The sequence below is a fragment of the Tribolium castaneum genome, chromosome 4 (assembly GCF_031307605.1).
Source record: "Tribolium castaneum strain GA2 chromosome 4, icTriCast1.1, whole genome shotgun sequence".
Lineage (NCBI taxonomy): Eukaryota > Metazoa > Arthropoda > Insecta > Coleoptera > Tenebrionidae > Tribolium > Tribolium castaneum.
In genome coordinates this window covers 10403239-10424462 of record NC_087397.1, presented here as the reverse complement: position 1 = coordinate 10424462, position 21224 = coordinate 10403239, and the positions used below count along the sequence as shown (strand labels likewise).

The 21224-nt window shown below is 30.7% G+C and overlaps 1 protein-coding gene and 1 non-coding gene across 3 annotated transcripts in view; one reads left to right on the top strand and one right to left on the bottom strand.

The window, feature by feature from the left end:
* Vps13 (Vacuolar protein sorting 13) overlaps positions 1-21224 on the bottom strand; it is a 62027-nt gene that overhangs the window by 29446 nt on the left and 11357 nt on the right. For both annotated transcript variants that reach the window (XM_015982629.2, XM_015982633.2), the window contains exons 10-16: positions 20309-20544; positions 19378-20262; positions 16297-16863; positions 16062-16250; positions 15834-16017; positions 12399-13336; positions 11849-12352 (exon numbers count right to left, since the gene is read on the bottom strand). In XM_015982629.2, the coding sequence (XP_015838115.1) occupies positions 11849-12352; positions 12399-13336; positions 15834-16017; positions 16062-16250; positions 16297-16863; positions 19378-20262; positions 20309-20544 (3503 nt within the window). The remainder of the gene's footprint in view (positions 1-11848; positions 12353-12398; positions 13337-15833; positions 16018-16061; positions 16251-16296; positions 16864-19377; positions 20263-20308; positions 20545-21224) is intronic.
* Positions 6398-8412, top strand: LOC103315044 (hypothetical protein). The gene is made up of 2 exons (XR_010333718.1): positions 6398-8213; positions 8271-8412. It is a non-coding gene; the product is annotated as a hypothetical protein (transcript).

Here is a 21224-nt window from a genome sequence, read left to right as displayed (position 1 = left end):
GGCGCTACCAACATTACACCCAATATTAATTTTTAAATAAATTAAAATTTTGGCGCCATTTTTTTTAACAAACAAACATGGCCGACTAATTTCAAATATTAATTTTGAAATAATTTAAATTTGGCGCCAATTTACCATTAAACAAAAATGACCGCCGCCGACTTTCAAACTTCCAAGATGGCGACGATTATTATTATTATTATTATTATTATACTACATAAATATATTTGCATCATCACAAATGGCGTCAGTCGGCCGCAGGCCGGCTGACCAGCTGGTCGCAGGCCAGCGAGCTGCGATTACGCGCTTGCGTCTGCGGCTGACTGACACAATTTTCACACATGCGCAGTAGAGGGAGGTGGAGGTGGTTTTTGAACCGGCTATCTCTATCTACTGAAATTTTTTAAAGGTCCTTGAACAAAATTACTGCTATCAATAATTCTTAAATTAATTGATTTTATTTCCGTTAACATTATTTTAGATCCATTATATACGCAGAAAGGTTTAATACCGTTTTCAACGCAATATTTTAGAATAAAGTAAGAATCATAACCTTTAGAATAATGTGCAATAGCTGTGTGCCCTCGATGATCTCTAGAAATTAACCATTTACAGAAATCTTCGTTACTCTTAAAAGAATTAACATTTCCGCTAAAATCGTGAGATATAATTAAATTAGCGATGTGTTTGCCTGTTTCTTGCATCGCTTCATAATCAAAGAATAAATATTTTTTTGTATAGGTACAATAATTTGTATGCTTTTTAGAACTACAGTTAACACATTTAAACGGTTTCGTATCATTCAGTGGTTTTTTATTACAATTTTTGCAATCACAGCATTGATAAACCCAATAGTTTTTGTTTTCAATTTTTTTCTTAGAGTATATTATAGTACACCCTTTTTCGTTACAATGTTTACAACCTTTTACTGTGTATTCCTTGTCATTTTCTTTTATTTTTGTTTGGCAGATTCCACCTTTTTGTCGTTTCCATTGCATATAACATTTATGTTTTAATATTTCAACTTCTTTACAACAATTTCGACATTTTTCCCATCCACATCTGTGTTCTTTACAACCCTCTTCTATCATTTTGTTACCTTTTTTAATTATTTGATTACCCTTCTTGTTATTTCCTTCTTCAATCATTTTATTTCCTTGTTCAATCATTTTTTTACCTTCGTCAACCATTTTATCACCTCTTTTGAGTATTTTATTACACTTTAAGCATTTATGAAATCTTTCACAAACTTCTGAATGATTTTCTAAACATTCTTGATTAAAACAGTATCTATTGCATTTTTCACAATATATTCTAGAGTCTTCTTCGTGTTTGGGGTTAAAACACATTAGGCACATTTTCTTTTCTTTTTTGCATTTATGGTCGTCTTTGATTTGATATGGTTTATCACATTTTTTACAATAATAAGACTGACCGTAGAAACCTGCCATACTATTGATTGTATCGAAATGATTTCCATTTTTATATAAATAAACTTTCACATCTTTTTCAGGTCCTGAATATATTATAGAATTAAAACATTCGGCTGCTACGATTTTTATTTGAATATTTAATAATCTTTCTATATTCGCAATATCATCTAAAGTAAAATAATTTCTATTATATTCCCCAAGTTGATTACATAGTTCTTGAGCTAAAGTAGTTTGTAAATTTCTTCCCATTCTTATGTATCTTATATCATTATGATCATATTCTCTACCAAGTATAATATTTGTATGATAAGTTAATCCAACAATAACAGCTCTTGGGCAACATAAATTATCTTTGTTTTTTATCGATGTTATGCTTTTCTTTGTTCGTGAGTCTTCTGCTATATTTAGCAATCTTTTCGCATTAGTAGCACCTCTAGGCAGATTAACTACTTCAGCATTAAACGTACAACCGTATATATCTAAATCTTGATTTGAAGTTAAGATACTTTGAATATTGTTTAACAAATTATTAATATCTGAAATAGGATTCCAAAGATCAGGATGATTAACCACTATATTCATTAAATCTCCTTCTTTGAAATTTGTTTTCTGTTTTACTATTTTAATCATTTCATTTAATCCCTCTCTAACAGCAGTAATTTTTTTCATAATTATGTCTGAAAGATCTGACTCGGATGATTCTTCTTCTTTCAATAATATAACTTTATAGTAAACTTTATGTTTCCTCCATCTTTTGGTGTATTCAGCATTTGTTTCTATTATTTTAATTTTAGATTTTTTTGAAAACTCTTTAAAATAACTATCTTCAAAAGCGAACGGTTGGTCGTTAATTTTTTGTAATAATTCTGCCTTCTTCATTTTAGAGTAACCTTTGATATTCTTTTCTTTAGCAATTTTTCTTAATTCTTTTATCGTTGTATTCTGAGTTGATTCGTTTTTTGTCATGGTTTCCTCTAATAATTCCTCTAAACTTTGCGACCCGATTTCTTTAAGAACAGTATTTAAATTCGCTTTGCTCATGAGGGCATTATCTGAAATTTGATTCACTAGATCTGTCTTTTTACTATTTTGCTTTATCTTTACACCTAGTTTTTCAGCAATTGATTTTAATTTTTTAATATTGCGTCTATTTAATTTATTAAACCAATCGCCTGCATTGATGAGCTCTTCTTTTAGAATTAATTGTATAAGATCTAATTTAGTCTTTGAGTTATATTGCGAATAGTTTTTTAACCCCATCTGTTTTGCGATGGCTTTTATTTTTTTTTAAACTTAGTTTATTTAGCACAATCTCATTATTTGATTGTGGTGTTAAAAAATATTTATCCATCGAGGACGACTCATGTGTCAAAGATGAACTCTTATCTGAACTCGATGACGAATTGCCTTCACTAATTTGTTCAATTATGTCACCCACTTTTTTTAAATCACCTTTAGTAAGTTTTATAATTTCCTCAAGTGTCATTTTACGAAGCTCATCTTTCGAGAGCCCCATTTATTAGGGAAAAAATTATTCAAAAAAATTTATGAATGAGATTATCCTTTTAAGTCGTTAATATATTTTTCTAATTTTTCATGCCATATTTTTTTGAAATGTCTTTTTTTATATCGTATCGGAACATCCATAAAACATTATTACAAGTAAATTTATCATTTCGTCTTTTTTTACAATCATAACACACATATCCGATTCCATGTTTCTGATTTTTACTTTTAACAAAATTTGAATGAGATTTTATGGTTTGACAAATGGAACATTTTCTTAATAACGACTCATTATTCGGAGATGTTTGTTCATGATCAATCTGACAATCTTTATCCCCCATTTATTAGAAAGATATTATTTCATAATAAATGGCTCATAATACCAAAAGGGAACAGTCAGCTAAACAAAAGATAAATATAATAATTAAAAAAGATTATACGTTAACAGAGTCTAGTATTCCATCTGTTAAGAATTTAAATAATCAAGACAATTAGCATTAAACTTTTTAGCACAAAAAGGAGATCCTACTTCTAAAAATATTACTTTAAAAGAGTTTGCTAAACAGAATAAAACTGGTGAAAACACAATTAGGAATCAAATAAAATTTCTCACTGGTGAAACAATAATGAAACATAACACAAAATGAAACAACATAGAACAATATAACAAAAAACAAAAACAAATTAAATCTAAACACAAAGCAAACACATCTCAATCAGATTACAAAGCGTCCCTGAAAGGGACTAGTGCTCAGCATGCCGCTGGGAGTATAAAAGATGAAGAGTGGCGGGCGGCTTCGCAGACCGAAGAAGAATTTGATAAAATTTTTGATAAGACTATGAATTCTTTGACTCTGTCAACTCATGAGCCGTAAGCGGCGAATTCCTTATCTAATAAATAATAGCACTAATTGATGTTGCAGACAAAAATCAGATAAAAATTATTCAAAATAGAATAAAAAAAGACTGCATTGAGTTTAATAGTTTATCTGTTGGTAATAAAGTTAAAGCATCTAATCAACTGTATATGGAATACAGAATTTTAAAAGAATTAGGAAATGCTGCGGTTGAAACAATAGAAAAAATGGACGAAGAAATTGAGTATAAAGATAATAAAATTAATGTATTGGAACAAGAATTAAAAGAAGTCAATAGTTATGATGAAGAAAAAATAAACGTGTTACTGAACAAAAATCCTGTTATTAGATATAACAATAAAGAACGAGCAAAAAGACGATTAGCAAATACTCTTTCTCTAGTTAATAAATGAATACGCCCATGAACACAGCGAATTTATTAATCAAAGCAAACTTAAAGATTGTGGAATTAAAAAAAGAAAAGAAAAAAATTATATTTATTTTTATTTGTATTATTTCAATAATTCTTATAATAACGTTAATTGCATTTCTTCTTCGTATATCCCCTCTTTAATTTTTTCGCCGTTAAGATCAGAAACAAAATAAATCCAAACATTATATACGCGTTTTTCTACAACTGTGAATATTTCTTCAGTCCAGTTTGTTTTTAATTTGTTACGAAAAATATCAACCATATTAGACAATCTAATTCTATCACCAACTACAAATTTCGGTTTATTATTTGTTAATGTAATCATATATACGGTATTTCTAATAACTGTCTTTCATTTTCTTTATTAACATCTTTTGGCTTCATTTTAATCGTAGAATGATAAGAATTGTTATAAGTTTTTATAATTTTTGGTAGTGACGAAAGCCAATCAAAACTGTCATATAATATTGGTTTAAATTTATTTCCTAAAGTACGGTTGAACCTCTCAACAAAAAAAGCTTTATTTTTTGTTCCTGTACTATAAAGATTGATATTGTATTTATTTAAAACGATCCTCATATCTTTATTGTAAAACTCTTTTCCTATATCAGCATGTAAATTTTTCGGTGGATTGTGTTTATCTTTAATCGCTTGTTGTATGATTTTTAAAAACGCATTAGCTACTTCTAATCCTGATTTAGTTTTTAAAGGTTCTACCCATACAAATTTAGAAAAGGTGTCTTCAGCAACTAGAATATAGATAAATCCCTTATTGATCTTTTTAAATTTATTAAAATCATTCGGCTCCTTTGACTTCAAGGTTTTTGTTCTTAAAGTATAGCTTGGATCTTCTGATTTTCCTTTTGGCCTATAAAAAACATAAATATCTATTTGCCAAGTTTCATCAATACCTCTGTGTTGAAAGCGACGTGTTGGATATTTTTTCCTAGCGGGTTTAAATAATTCAAAAATTAAAATATCTTTAGGTGATTTAGAAATATTATTTTTTACTGATTGACAAATTTTGCAAGTTGATATTCTTCTCCAGCGTTTATAGTTTACAATAAATTCCCTTCGGTCATGAGGGCTTCGCCTGAATTCTGGTTCTCCGGTAGATTTAGTTTTTGTTTTGCATATTTTACAATAATCCATTTAGTTAGCAATAAACTGAATTGTGCAACTTGTCGAACACGATTGTTATTTTTAATTAGACGAAATTTAAGAATTTATTCAGATGTTTATGAGCTTCTTCTGGTGGTAATTTTGTAAGTAAAATAACAGTAACCTTTCTTAACAATTCAACTTCTTCATCTTCTGTCAGCGTAAATTCAATTTTTTCACCGTTTACTGTACAACAAACAGTAGAGGTACCATTTTCATTTAAATTGATTACTATATGCGAAACACTAGTCAAAGACGTATTGCTTTCCATTTATATATGTTTATTTTTGTAAATAATTATAGAGAAAACTTAACTAACATATAAAATCTGATTGGAGTTCTTAATTTATATGGTTTATTATGATTGTAACCGCCTAGATTTTCATCTGTGTTTACCTTTTCTTTTTTTATCCTAAAAAGTAATAAATCAGAAAAGGGGTTCGAAAGATCAAATGTTTTCATTTCGTTATTAGTAATTTCTAAATCTTTCAGATCAGCTGTTGATCGGAATTTTATAACTTCCATATTTATCGGTATACTAAGATAATATTCTCCATCAAAAGTAAACTTAAGCATAGTTATAGTCCTTTTATCATGAATTCCCTTTTCAAAATTTATTTTTCCTACAAACTGTAAAAATGAATAATGAGTTTTTTTCATGAATTCAGTTTCCAAATTAATTAACCTTTCTCCGTAAATATCTAGTTGCCCTTTATTAACAACATCATACTTATCAATTGCATCAGCAGTTTTAACTAATCTTCTATTACCAATATCAATATATCTTTTTGTAGCGTTTATGTTCGCCGAATCTAACGATTGCCTAACGATTTTTACAACGCTTTCTGAAACATCTTTTTTAATCATATTACTGAGTTCAGGTTTAACAATTTTTAAAACGGTTTCTGAATCATCTTTTTTAGTCATGTTACTGAGTTCAGGTTTAACAATTTTTAAAACGGTTTCTGAATCATCTTTTTTAATCATATTACTAAGTTCAAGTTTAACAATTTTTAAAATGCTTTCTGAATCATCTTTTTTGATCATATTATCGTTCGCTGACGCTAAATATTGTAAATTAACAGCATCACCAGGATTTTCTGGTTGTTTTACATTAACTAATTTGTGTCCTGCGATATCATAATCGCTATTTTCTGTTAGATTAAATCCTATACCAGGTGGTCCTCTTGTTGATTTTCCACCTTTTTTTCTATTTTTTCTAAGAACGTATTCAGATGTCATCGTCTTTGACTTCGGATAGGCCTGCGGAGCCGTAGTCCCTTTCAGGGACGCTCTGCCAGTCATTTATGGGTGTAAAATTCTTTCTATATTTCATTTCAGGAGTTTTGAAATCAATAGTTAAGCAATCAAAATTTTTAATGTTATTTTCATAATATTTCCTGAGTTTCTTATCTAACCCCTTTTCTCTAAATATTAAGCTTATATCATTACCATCACATGATGGAAATATTGAAAGATAATTACATTGTAAACGAATTGATTTTGGCACTCTATACCAATCCTGCGTTATATAAATCATTGAAGCATTCATTTTTCTTCCGCGTATAGCTAAATCTATCAGTTTCTTTTGATCTTTTGCCGTTACGAAATCATCAACGACAATCAAGTTTTGTTTATCTCTATCGAGTTCGTCTACATCGACTATGCCTTCTATATCTGATGAAAAGTATGATTCAATTATCGGTTCTTCAGGTCGAATTTCGTTTTGCTCCATGAGTGGACTACGTCCACGAATTTTTTCATCATCAAACACATTTTGTAATAACTGATAATAAGGTTCTTCTAAATCCTTTGCATACAAATAAAAAGTATCAAAAAATAATATTTTAATATATGTGCACACATTTCGCAGCGTGTTCGAATCCTTTGCTCAAAATTTATACTTTTTTGATTTTGGTCAAGTGCATGCCTCTGTTTAACTTAAAATAACTATTAAATGGTGCATTTTAGCGGTGTAAAAGGTTATACCTTTCTTATTCGCCATTGATTACTCTATCGATTTAGGCAATAAACAAGTAGTGTTAAGAGGGTAAAAAATTAGAAAAACACAAAAAATGTGACCCGGAAATGCTGCAACCGGAAACTGGATGGATGTATCCGGTTTTCATAATTACCAGATTAAAAGGCATGTTCTCTTTAGTAAGTCTACCAAGTTTTGGAATATTTGGTCAAATGATTCCAAAGTTATGGTGCAAAAACGTCTTTCCATACCCCTACTTCCCAGGGCTGTAAAATTCTTATCAATTTCGATAGAACACGACTTATAATCTCAATTAGCATCATTTTATAGGTCCTTTTTGAGGTTCATTTTTTGTCGCACAAATATGAATAACCCTGTATGGTCGAAGGTTGCGCCGGTTGCCCCTCGACCGATATCAGTTGGTTGGCTGTTCCATGGTGTGAGGTGTTCGTTTTCTGTAGTTCTGTAACCTCCATCTAATCAACACAAATTTTTTGCTGCATACAAAATATGGGTGATAAGATGGATCGTATCCATTTAACTGATAAATTTAAACAGTTGCAAATCGGTAGTCTGCAAACAATGCCGTCTTTTGTGGGTGATTGTATTCTTTTTATCAACGCTAACCCTGTGGCCGTTCACGTAGTGGCAGGGAATGGCGTGTTATCAGTAACACCGTTCCCATTATTCCCAATGGGACTAATTGGCTTTCAAGTACCTGCCCAGTACCTGGATCAGACCCAACCGAGAAGTATAGTTATCGCCCTTACTCCAGGATTGAGGATAACACTTTGGTTCAAAAGCAAAGAAGAAAAGTGGAACTTCATTGGGTTCCTCAATTTGTAAGTAAAAAAAAAGATAGTCTATTAATTCTATAATTTGTTGTTTTGTTCTTGCAGGCCGGAAAATCTCTCGAGTTCAGATGAAACAGGAAGTTCGGACTCCAGGTCCAACCCATCTACAGGCCCATCTACTGATTCAGGGATTATAAATTAAATATTATTATTAAATTAATTAATTAATAAAAAATATTTTGTGGAATGGTTTTTTATTGAGTTTTGATAAAGTCATGATTTTCCAATCTCCAATAAAAGCACAAATAATGGTAAGTATGTAATAAAAAATGATTTTCATGAATTTTAAGTGTTTTTCAAGGTTGAATTTATTTTGACAAAACCGTATTCATATGTGCTGAAGTGGGCAAAATCATGGTGTTTTCACGATTTTTTTGCTTTTCTGTTTACCCTTGAAAATCATGGTGTTTTCACGATTTTTTTGCTTTTCTGTTTACCCTTTAAAAATCATGGTGTTTTCACGATTTTTTTGCTTTTCTGTTTACCCTTGAAAATCATGGTGTTTTACCTTAAAAAGTGCTGTGTGCTGAAGGGGCTCACTTAGTAGTCATCATCCGTAGCTATTTGTATCTAAATATAAGCATTAAGTAATTACTGGGATAGCAGACAAGGTGCAGTTGATTTTGTTTGTTTTTTATTTATTAATACCAACGTTTCGCCACCTTTTTTGGGTGCTTCTTCAGGGCTACAAGAGGAACATTTTTTATAAACCAATTTCATTCCAAAAATTAATGAAATCATACTTTAATAATTAATTAAATTTAATTTTATGAAATATTTAATAGAGGGATCGTTTCAATTTGAAAAAAGTGTACAACCAACTCCAATCACAAAAAATAAAAAATCTAAATTAATTCCGATAATAAATTTCAGTAGTTCACAAATAATTAGTGAAGTAATAGGAAAATCATTTACAAATTTATTCTGCGATTCTCTCATACCACATCTGACAGCTGAAAATAGCTATTTACACTCGAATGCGGTAAGTCACATTTTACAGCGCGACAACTTTGTTTGAGGCACGAGCCTGAAAGGCGAGTGCCTTATTAGTTGAAGCGCTGTAAAATGACTTAACGCATGAGATTTGTATAAAACTTTTTGGCCGACAAGCTTTGGTTTGGTTGAATCAATGCGTATAAAACAATCAATGCATAGATTCAATGACATTTGTGGTTCCCAAACGTATGTATAGGTGGCGCTGTTCCGAAGGGATTTATATTTTCACTAATTAAATATACACCATGGTCGATTGAATTAAATAATTATAGGTAACAAGTATTTCGTTATACGAACTTAATTATGGTAAGCACGGTTTGTATCTTAAACATGTCTAATCGTCCAGTGTTTTGTGGTTACTTTACCTAATTGTTTGCTACCAGTTTACAGCATCGTGTTTAAAGGTCAAGTTACCTTTCATGAATGGGCAACTGTCATTCACGTTTTACAGTACTGGAGGCCAAAAATAATTTTTCGCATGTTTAATTTTTTTACAAAAAATTATTAAGAAAAAACTTTTGAAATTTTGGAAAACAACTGGTTCGTTACATTCAAATTTAGTACATATTTAAAAATTCTGTATATTTAGAGTACGTACATGTTTAGACAGAATAAAACTTACTTTCCAGAAAAATGGACAATTACGAGTATTTTTGTGATAAAGTTGTACATAACAATCCGGTTTTATTAAACGGATTTATAAATAGTTCTTAGTATTCAAATATTAGAAAATATTTGAACAGAGTATTAAAAATTATTTTATACTCAAATAACATAACAATGGATGTATAAAGAGTTGCATACTTTTAATTTCTTTTTAACAGATTTAACAAAAACCTAACAAGTTTGGATTAAAAAGAAAATACCACCGCAATTCCCCCAAAAATCTTAATTTATCCATGAAAAAAGTTACTTATGTGGCTAAAGATGAGAATTAATTCTAAGATGTTAATGGTTATTTTTTAAAAACTATTAACTTTTGAATGATTGTTTTATTTGGAAATAAAATTAACTAGACGCCCTCTGGTGATGACTTTTGAACTATGTCGAAAACAGTAAAGAAATTTTCGTAATGCCACATTTAACTGACATATGACTGACATTTAATGAATTGTTCAACAATTTTGCGTGTATAGTGTTAATTACTTACAATACAAAGAATTACTTTAAAAGTACGTGGTGGTAAATACTAGCTTCACTTTGGTTCTGTGGTTTTTCGTGGTATAAAGTGTTTATTGTTGGAACTTGAAAATGGATAAAAAGTGAAAAATATTTAAATTTTTATTACAAAGTGTTATCAAACAGTTGTCTAATTAAAGATTATAAGTAATGGATCACAGCGAACACAAAGTTTGGCTCAAGAAACCAATAAATTAGTGAAGTGTTATGAATTTTAGGTTAGAATTTTCCACTGAAAAAATCATGAAATGCTGCGGTAAATCTACAAAACTACAATAAAGATTAACAACTGCTGATACATTTAAACGTAAATTATGCCAAAAGGTAGGCTTTTCAATGTCTTTGTAATAATTTTCCAATAAAGAAAGTGAACCAAACAGACATTCGTTATTCGTGTTTTCCTCGTCATCTCTCATTTGTCAACATAAGTTTCTTGCATCAAAGATGCAATAATCATTCCGCATAGGCAATGTAATAATTGTGAAGTCCCAAAATTCGTACAACGTTAAAAATATCCGAATAAACATTTTCCCGCCATTTATGGTTACTGTTTTCGACCTAGCTCAGTGGCGCCCCCAACGGTAATTTTACTTCCGAATACGACCGCAAATATAACGATCATACAGAATCGATAAGGACATCAAACAATTTTTCAAAATGCAATTTGCGCCAAAAAATGGGACCAATTTCTGTCTTGCTTTCAATGGTAGTCCAGATACTAGCCCTTAATTCCAAATACTAGTTACAAATAATTCCAAGCAACTTAAAATTAAATTCTAAAATTTGTACAACTAAACCCAAATAATAAAATTTGATTTGGAAGCATACAGGCTGATTCAAAACTGTCAAAAAATCTCTCGAATGGTGATAAAAAAACAATACAAGTATTTAAGAAAAACTAATAAAGTAAACCATACTTTAATTTTCTCTGCAGGAACTGAAGTAAATAAACAGAGATAGACTCATACAGAGTGAGTTAATATAGTGGGTTATTTCTAAATTTCTTTTAATATGCAAATAATAATACTAATTCCAGTTGACCAGATCGGTAATCATTAAAAAATTTCAAAATTAAGATTACATTGTTTTGAGTATTATCAAGTTTGTCTTGACAGTTTTGATAAAATTTCGTTAAGTACTTATTATTTCAAAGATAAAAACTAATGCTAATTCAATTAATGTTTTTAAAAATTAAATAAAATAAATAAAATAAAAAAAATATATAAAATAATAAATAAATAAATAAAATAAAATTAAAATGAAATTAAACGTAGAGTGGTAAGTGCAATTAGTATTTTTGGTTACATCTTAGAACATTTTTAGGCAAATCGGCATGATTTTTTAATACAGTTATAGAAAAACAAAAATTAATGCTCCATCCACTTATAATTTTTTTGTAAGTTAAATGCAGAACGTCGTATTTATCGGTATCCGTACTTAAAACTTACCCTAATCACTAGAGCGGATCTTCCAGGTTCAACATTCGGTAACAAAAGTGTTTTTCCAGGCTCGACCGGTATTTCAGAAACTGTGTTTTCAATGCAACAAATGATATCAATCGGTAGACAATTTTTGAAAACTACAGCCGGTCTCAAATGAATGTTATAACAAGTGCTTGACATCGTATGTCTTGACGTGTTTTCGTAATAAACCTGCTCCATTTCGCCAACTGCCTGAATAATGAAAGGGTCGTTCCCTAGTTCGGCTTCCTTCGGTTGACATTGCAAAGTTTTAGTGATGGTTAAGTTGGTTTGTAAGTCTTTCCATATGTATGGAGCTGTAGTAACCGAATAACCCCCAACACTGAAGAACAATTCGTTCGTCGGTGTATAGACGGCTTTCAGTGGAATATTAACGTGTGAATCGGGCTGAATCGTTGTGATTGATTCAAGCTCATTGCCTCTGACCGTCATGTAATAAACTTCAATCGGGATATTAAAATGGTTGTAAACCTACAAACAAGCTCTCAAATTTGGTAATTTTCACAAAACGACTCACTTTTAAAATGCTTCGTAACGTAATAATAGTCACACCTTCGTCGACTGTAACGTCCGAAATGAGCCCCCAGTGATCGTTCCCGTCCCCTCGATAATTCAAAGGGAAAAACCGCTTATCAGCCCTCACCACGGGCAAATCAATGTTGCAATTCTTATCAATGACTTTCACATTGACAAAGTAATTTTTAACCGAAAGCGCATCGGTTGTTAATTGCAAGCCCAGTCTTGAGGGTGAACTGAGCACCATTGGTTTTTTCTGCAATTGTGCCTCAGCCCCACTCTCCAAAATAACTTCCGCCAGTTCTTCGCCCCCAAACAGTGCAAACGACCCCCTCTCCAAATTAACACAAACCGAACACCCCAACTCGTTCACAATTTTGAACGGCGCCATCGTCTCAAGCATCTTCACTTCGCCCGGCTTCATAGCAGTTGCGAACGCCTTGCCCAGATTATTCAACACTTCGAGACACGTCTTAGTGACCACAATTTCAATACTATGGTCGGAGGACACATCAATACACATCGCAGCTTGCTGTGGAGCGCTATCTAGCGATTCGAGATCGGTCGGAGTTGTGACTTCCTCCGGTTCGTTTCGCGAAACTTCCAGTTTGAGTTCCCAAGGGACCCATTTGGGTTTGTTGCTGTGGGACACTTCAACTGGTTCAATTAAGGGTTCCCACAGGGCTAAACGGCTGTTGTAGTAGTTCATTTGAAGGGTTAAGCCGGCTTCGACGCTCAATTGCGAACTCCAGTTGTTTACGTGGCCTTTGAGACTGCTTTCGAGGACTAGCATTGGGAAGGTTTTACTGCCGACACCAGCTTCGATTGTTAGGATTATTGAAGGCATTGAGATTATGCACATTTCTTGGGTTTTGTTGGGGGACTTCGGGACGATGGATGATGAGATGCTCAAGGCTTCGGTCGCTTCGACCGCCTCATCTAAATAAAATAAAAAAAAACTTTTAATTAAAAAAATGTACTGAAAATTAAATTTTTGCTTACACAGTTATAAATGCGGTTGCAATAGTCGTAGTATATTATGACCGTTCTCAAAAGCTTTAATAATTTAAAAAATTCAAGCTGTACGCAAAAATCTTCTGATAACACATGAATTTTTTTTTAATTTTCAAATGAAAGCTTCTTGAAAGAACTTTTTATATTTTTACTTTTTATTTATTATTTAAACAATACTACTTTCATAAGTGAATTAAAAAAAAACAGCAATAAATCTTTTTGGACATAAATGTTGTTTTTAATAAACATTCTTTCGAATATTACGATAATAAAATCATTTAATTAATGCCTATAATTAAGTCATATTTACGGAAAACGAATAAATATTTAATTAAAAATTAACAAAATTATTTTAAAAATGATAAAGTAATGAGAATTGTTGGCATTTAAATAGCACTATCACAATGGGTGTTGAGTAAACTTGGCTGATATTTTGCGAATCTATTTTACTTTGAACGGGCAAAGTTTTCAGATAATGACATATATTAACATACATTATACAACAACAAAAGTCAGAACAATGTATCATTTTGTTTGAAAAATAAATGAATAAAAGTTAGTATAAAACATGAATTGGAGAAATACAGTATAGAACTCAGTTTTTTATATTCAGTTTTTTTCAAACGAAAAATTCTAATTTTTATTCCGTTAAAATTTTGCGGGCCAATGTTACTACTGACTTTTTTTTTACTTCCTCATCAGGAGGTGGTTATAAATTATTGAATTTTTTTCAGTAGTCGTACCACTATTTTAACATTTTTGTTTAATAAAAACTACCCCTTTAAAAATATTGTCTCCTAATTTACGGAAATAATTAAAATGAGATGTCAGATTTAATTTATACTTTTTTATAAGACTTTATTTTTTATATTAACTTGTAGGCCTGTGGAGAAACAAATGATTGATAGAGTTAGCTCATTAATACATTGAATAAATATACACAAATTTTCGGTGTTATAACAAAATTGTTTAATGAAATTAAAATAAACTAAACTATTGCATTTGAAGGAGAAGATTTTATATATTTTTCTCAAAATGACAAAAATTGGATTTATAGCTTTGAACACCCCAAATGTCAAGTTATTAGTCGTAAATTAATAAAATTAAAATAACATAACATTTAATTTACTAATAAAAGTAAATTAGCAGATTATCACACAGAATAGGTAAATCCATAATAACTTAATGTTAACAGAATAACAGAAATGATTTTTTGGTAACTTCAAGGCATAACGGACAGTAATTTGTTAATTAAATTGCGTTGCCCACTTGGTCTCTTTATTATAACAAAAAATGACAAGAAATCTTATTATTCTTTATAATTATCAGTTTTTACAAAAGTTTTAGTCTGAATATTCGAGTATATCAATTACATTATACTTTTTCTGCTAAGCAAATGTGTTGCGTTAGAAAATTCATATTTATTAAAAATACTTCGATAAAAATTATAATTCTAATGAAGATAAAAAAATCAAAAAGGTTCTTCTTAACTAGTTTGCTCAATCCAAACAATTTTTAAATTAATTATCGTAATCAACGACTGAACTATCTTTTGAAGTTAACAAGTTAGAAACCCATTAACATCAAATTTTGGAGTATATTAATGAAGTATATTATTATTATTTGATTTAATTATAAAAAAAAACTAATAACTAATAAGTAATGAAATAAGCAACGCACGTCTAAAATTACCACATAATATTTTTTTATAATAAAAATTAATATTTTATTTTATTTAAAAATGTAAGACTTTAAATTATTACTTGTCTATTTTACGTGATCAATTGACTCATTTTTATAAATTTTTTATATTAATGAAACGCCATAGAAAGCTGAACTAAAATTTAAATCGTTGTTAAAAGTATGTTGGATTTTAACGTGACTGTTAAACTGTAAACTGCCAACAGATTTTTTTCTATTATCTCTAGTTTTTGAGATGGAGGTAACTCAAGTTAAAATTTCTTAAAAAAAAAAACACAACTTTTAATCATTTACTTGTCTGTTGCCCTCATATTTTTTTGCTGTAGTTAAATAATTGTTGGATGCTAATTTCAAAAACAGCCAACTGATTATTATCGGGATATTTATTTAGAAAAATACACACACCTTTTTTAATTATTTACTTCTTTGTGGTGTCACATATTTTTGCTGTTGTTGGACGCAGATTTCAAAACTTCCAACAGATTTTTTGAGCTCAAGTAAAATTTTCCGTACTTTTTATAATCTCTAAAATAAAAATTCGAGCCAAATTTGAACGTCAGTTTTGTATCTACACTCCAAAAGTATGATGAATCAAATGTTAAATGCGACAACAGATGATAAGTAAAATTTCGTAAACCAGTACTATTACAACATGTCACGGAAATTACGTATGTATGCAAAATTTCAGTTGAGAATAAATAAATAAATCAAGTTTTTTTACCATTTCTGAAAAACCAGTAATCCTCATCCTCAAACGATTTGTGTTCCCACACATCGGAATGGTCTTGTAATTCTTCATCTTCACTTGTTCGTTCAGCACTGCTTCCGGTCGCAGTTGCTGTAACTCTACTCAACAGTTCTATGGTGGCAGGTGAGACACTGAGACGAATATCAGTGACTAAAAGCTAAAAACGGAATCACAATTGCTATTAAATATTAATAAACAAACCTCGAGATGCAGTCCTTTATTTTCAGGCGTCGATCCTGCGAGACTTATAGTAACAGGATGCAAAACGTTACTTTTAGTATCAATTCGTTTCAGTTGGTTGTAGTTACAAGTATACAATTGTAAATCTTTAATCGAACCATTTATGACTTGGTGTTCGCCCGACATACGTAATTTCATTACCACTTCGCTCTGAAATTTTCCTCTAATAAAAAACAAAAACTGGGTTTTTATTTACATTTAAGATCATGGCTTGTGTGTCGATACTGTCCATATGCTCGACCAACACAATATCCGGTTTCTCGATCTTCAAATTGAGGGTAATTTGGGACGCTTTTTCCTCCATTTCCATCATTCCGGAAGAAATTGCCGATTTCGTCGACGTGTTACTCTTACTAGCTTTTGGCGCTTCTTTGACTTCTTCTTGTGGAATCGTTAAAAAGTCAGCAATTTTCATAAGATAATCGACGGATAAAATAAGGGTAAAACTATACACCCTCACGTCGGTGAAAATATCTTTGTCTTTCATTTGGACAACAATATCGATCATACTTTTCGAAGCGGAAGTTTCCGAAATCGAAACCATACTAACCGACGGTGCTGCTCCAAAGTCTTGACTCCTTTGTACAAGACGATTTAATTTCCCTTCACGCCCTACTCTCATATCGTCAAGAAGGCAGTTGAGAAGTAGGAACGACGCTATCATCGAATTATCTGTCAACATTCGAACTTTCACCGAAACTCCCTCCAATGAGAAACGAGCCAAGGCGTGGCGTTCGTCGTGAGCCGGCGAATCACTGGACAACTACAATAAAAAAGTGAAATTAACTGATTTATGGCTAACTCGAAATGAATTATTTTGGCCGAGATGAGTGAAACCGTTAAAAAAAAAGAGATGTATTGTTGTATTTGCATTAGTCACAAAAATAACAGCTTTGTTAACTTAAGTAATAAATAGTTGTTTTTCTGGTGCAGGTTATACTCTTCATTTGATTTCGTACATACACAATACATGAGTCAACTCAGTTATTATAACTCATGTATACTTTTTTTTTAAACTGACACCATAACCAGAATTCATAGTGCTAGAAATAGAAATTGAATTTTTAACAAAACAATACATTAACCCCCGGTTTCTTGAACGAGTTAACGTTAACTAGATAAATTCTATCAATTCTATAGAAATGCCAATCGGATCATCTCTTAGCAACTATCCAACCGATAAAATTTATCTAACGATAAATCGTTTAAAAAACCGGGGGTAATTTAAATACACATAAAGTCATTATCTTATAAACTGTGGAAAGACAAGTAACAGCAGAACTGCATTTATATGGATTTTTTTATACCTGAAACTTTTGATTTAAATCAGATGAGTTTGATATTATAGAAACTGGTTGGGTTTGCAATAAAATTGTTAAAATTCCTAAAAGTAGTAATTTTCTTAACGAAAAATTAGGGATTTTGTTAATTATAGGAGCTTTCCACTTACATGATATAGGTATTATTACTTTAATAATAAATTTAAAGATGATACCTTGTAAAGGTGTAACAAAAAGATAGGAACAACAATAAACCAGAGATTCCCCAGCTCAAAATAGATCGATTTAACCCAGCTTACCTTAATACCAAGTTGCACCATTTAAAAGTTAGAGGCCGCCAAAGTTTCAAAATTAATTTTATTTTTTATTACTAACTTCAAAAGGGAATACTCAATTTTGATTAATTTGTTATCAAAACTACATGTTTTAGTGCTATTTCATTAGTTTTTTTGTTATTGTAAAGTACTTACTATCAACAATTAAACACATTTTAGGACACATTTTTTATACGTTATGTGAGTGTTGTATTTCTTTTTTTATACGAAAAACCCAATATTTCTGAACAATTTTTATATCTTATAAAATTGTTATAATATTAGTTTTAAAATGTCTTCAATTATTTAATTTTATTATTTAATTGTTGCTTTAATTATTACAACTGTAATTTGTAATTAATTACTAATTATTAATTTTCGTAATGACAGCGTACTTAATTAATTAATTGTTTTGGGTATAGAAATCGAACGATTTTTAGTAATTTACAATTTTGTGAAGAAATGTCTTTTTAATTACGTCATTGTTACCTAAAATACACGTACATAAGCAAGTTAAAACCAAAGTTTGAAAAAAAACTTTTAAACCAATAATAATAAATGGGCAAACGCCTGAAATTTAGACACGTCCGCTTATTTAAATTATTTGAATAATTAAATTTAAATTATTTTTTACTCCAAAACAAAGGCTGATACAAAAATTTTGTAAGTTATAAAAATTATTCAAGAGGAATGCAATAATAAAAGAATTACACCATTCAAATAACAAAAATATATCTTAAAAAGTGTTAAATTGTTGGTTGTTGACAGGTGCAATTACAAAAAACAAAAGAAACATCAAAACGTGTGGTTTGAATAGCGAATTACTTATACTAAATTTCAATAAAACCGATTCAAATTCTATTAAAAAGTTATTAAATAAAATCGAATTTTTTTTTTAAACATTGTCGCCCTCTAACTTGTAAACGGTTCAACTTGGTATAGAGGTAAGTTCTAAATCGATCTATTTTGAGCTGAAGAATCTCTGGTTTCCTGTTGTCCCTATCTTCCCGTTACACCCTGTATGTGTAATAACATCAAACCACGATTTTTTTTCTCATCAAACACATTTTTTTCTCACACCAAATGTTTTCTTCAAATTTCAGCATTTTCATTAGGAAGGCCATTATTCTCTTTTTTTATGAATGATCTTGTATTTTTCAAAGTTTTTTGTTTACATTTTCTTAATTTTTAAAAGTAGGTACTTTGATAATAATTTTTATGTAAGTGAATCTTTGATTTGTAAAAGTGTTCAGTTATACTAGGAATAAGTAGATATTCTGTTTTTCATCTTAATTATTTGGCTTAAATGGAAAGTGTTTATTTTTTAATAATTTTTTTTATTGAGTCGACTTTCCCATTTATCTTATTTATGTTTACATATTTGAAATTCTTTGAAATGATTAATACTAATAGCAACTATTGTTCCACAATAAATTAATTAGAGTCGTAAAATAAAGAAAGATACTTTGTAAATATTTAGGAAGCATGTAATTGTTAATAATTTCAACAATTGCCATAAATTTAATTGTGTATTTTGTTTGCGAATATCTGGTCTTTAAATTGGCGGTGCATTTGAATAAAGCAGAACAGCTTGCTTAAACTCTTCACAATTATTATTATTATTATTATTATTATATGCATTCTTAAATTAAAACAACAACCAACCATTTGCGTTAAACTTACCGCTTTTGAACCACCGGTGAATAGCGTCATCACGAGATTATCCATTGTAAAAGTCAAACGCAAGAACGTGTTCGTTTTTGCGTCCTTTTCCTCGTGCCCCGATTGTTTTTCATGAATCGTGATTAAGGCTTTGTCATCAGAAATCACCTTCGTCCCTTCAATTACTTCTTTGGGGGGTTGTTTAGCCGGAGCTCCTTTTTTCTGCCCTTCACTTAAATTACCATTGAGGACACTCATGATTGTTTTATAATCAAGTTGGCTTAGTAGAACCGTAATGGAAAAAATGCGACCTGTAATATCAATATCGGGCACCGCTTTGTACCATGAAGTCGATAGATTCCTCTTAATGGTCAATTTAAACGTCAAAGGCACCAAAAGTGTTAATTCTTTATCAATTTCGTCACGCGTGGTTAATTTAACGCGTGACAACTTCATGTCCGTAAGATTTAGCTTCATTTCGTCGATAACAGCCGAAAAATTTTGTTCGTTCCTGATATCCATAGTTAGGAATTGATTGGAAATGGAAATGTGACCCAAATCCAGCAAAATAGCGTCGTAACTTTTCGAATTCTCGGGAATTATTATATCGGGGGCTTTGAGATTGATACTGAGTGATAATTTCGTTGCTTTTTCGTAAACATTTTGCATGTTCTCTTTGGCTGTTTTCGCAGCCGCTTGAGAGGCTTCGATTATAGCAGCTTGGGCGGTTTGGAATTCGTTCAAAAAGTCCAACATTCGGGTCACAAACCAATTGAGGAAGATTATCCTCAAACCACCCATTGTCAAATCGACTGAGATATCCGACTTATCACTTTCGGACATTTTATCGAGATTGTATAACACGATACGGGTTGATAAAGCTTCAGTCCCTTCGACAGTCAAAATCTGGAAAAATTTATAAAAATCGGGAAGCCGGTATTTTATGATTTACCAAGTTGTGAATCGTTTTCGGATTCAAATCAACTACAACGATTTGATTCAAGTTGGCGTTGATTTGCGTGTAGGGCTCCTTGACGATGATGTTCGAGTGTACGCCCTTAAGGGCCCAAAACGAAATCCTTTCGTGTTCAGTCGCGAATTCAACGTTCACTTCTTGCACATTCGCCGATAATTTAAACTTGATGGTCTCAACGACAATCTTGGTTTCCTTATGTTTCCTCTTTTTTTCTTAAAAAAAATAAAAAAATATCGTCTCAGACGTACTCAAAAAGACAAAAATAAGATAATTTTGGGTATAACTTGGTCTTTACTAGAAAAATCTTGAGGAAAAAACAGATTTTAACTCCAAAACCTGCCCAAATGCTCCAGAAAAACAAAATTAATATTTACTTTTGACCAATTTATTATTGTAAAAAGTCTTGTCTTGTAATATCCGTAAACTTGTACAATAAATAAATCTTTGGTTGAAAAAATAATCTAATTTTTTTGTTGGTAGCATTTTAAGCCGTCTTTTTAATATTTGAATCCTAGATTATAACCACTATTCTAAAACAAGTTTCCCATAGCAACGTATTTTCACTATTTTAAAACACGCTTCCCGTAGCAACGTGTTTTAAATGAAAATGTTCCAACAAAAAAATTTAATAATACTCATACGAAAACGCTTAAAGTTCTCGGGTGTTTAGATATGCAACTCGCATACGCTCGTTGCATAACGACAACCCTCGAACTTTGAGCTTGTGTTCTCGCACTCGTATTATTAATAACTATTTCAGCGACTTTTAACGAATTTTTTTTAAAAAAAACTTAGTTTTTATACAAAAATGTGTTCAAAAAAATTTCACACAATTTTCGGTTTAACTCTGTAAAATTCCGCTTTATAATGGAATGACATTTTTACCCTTGAA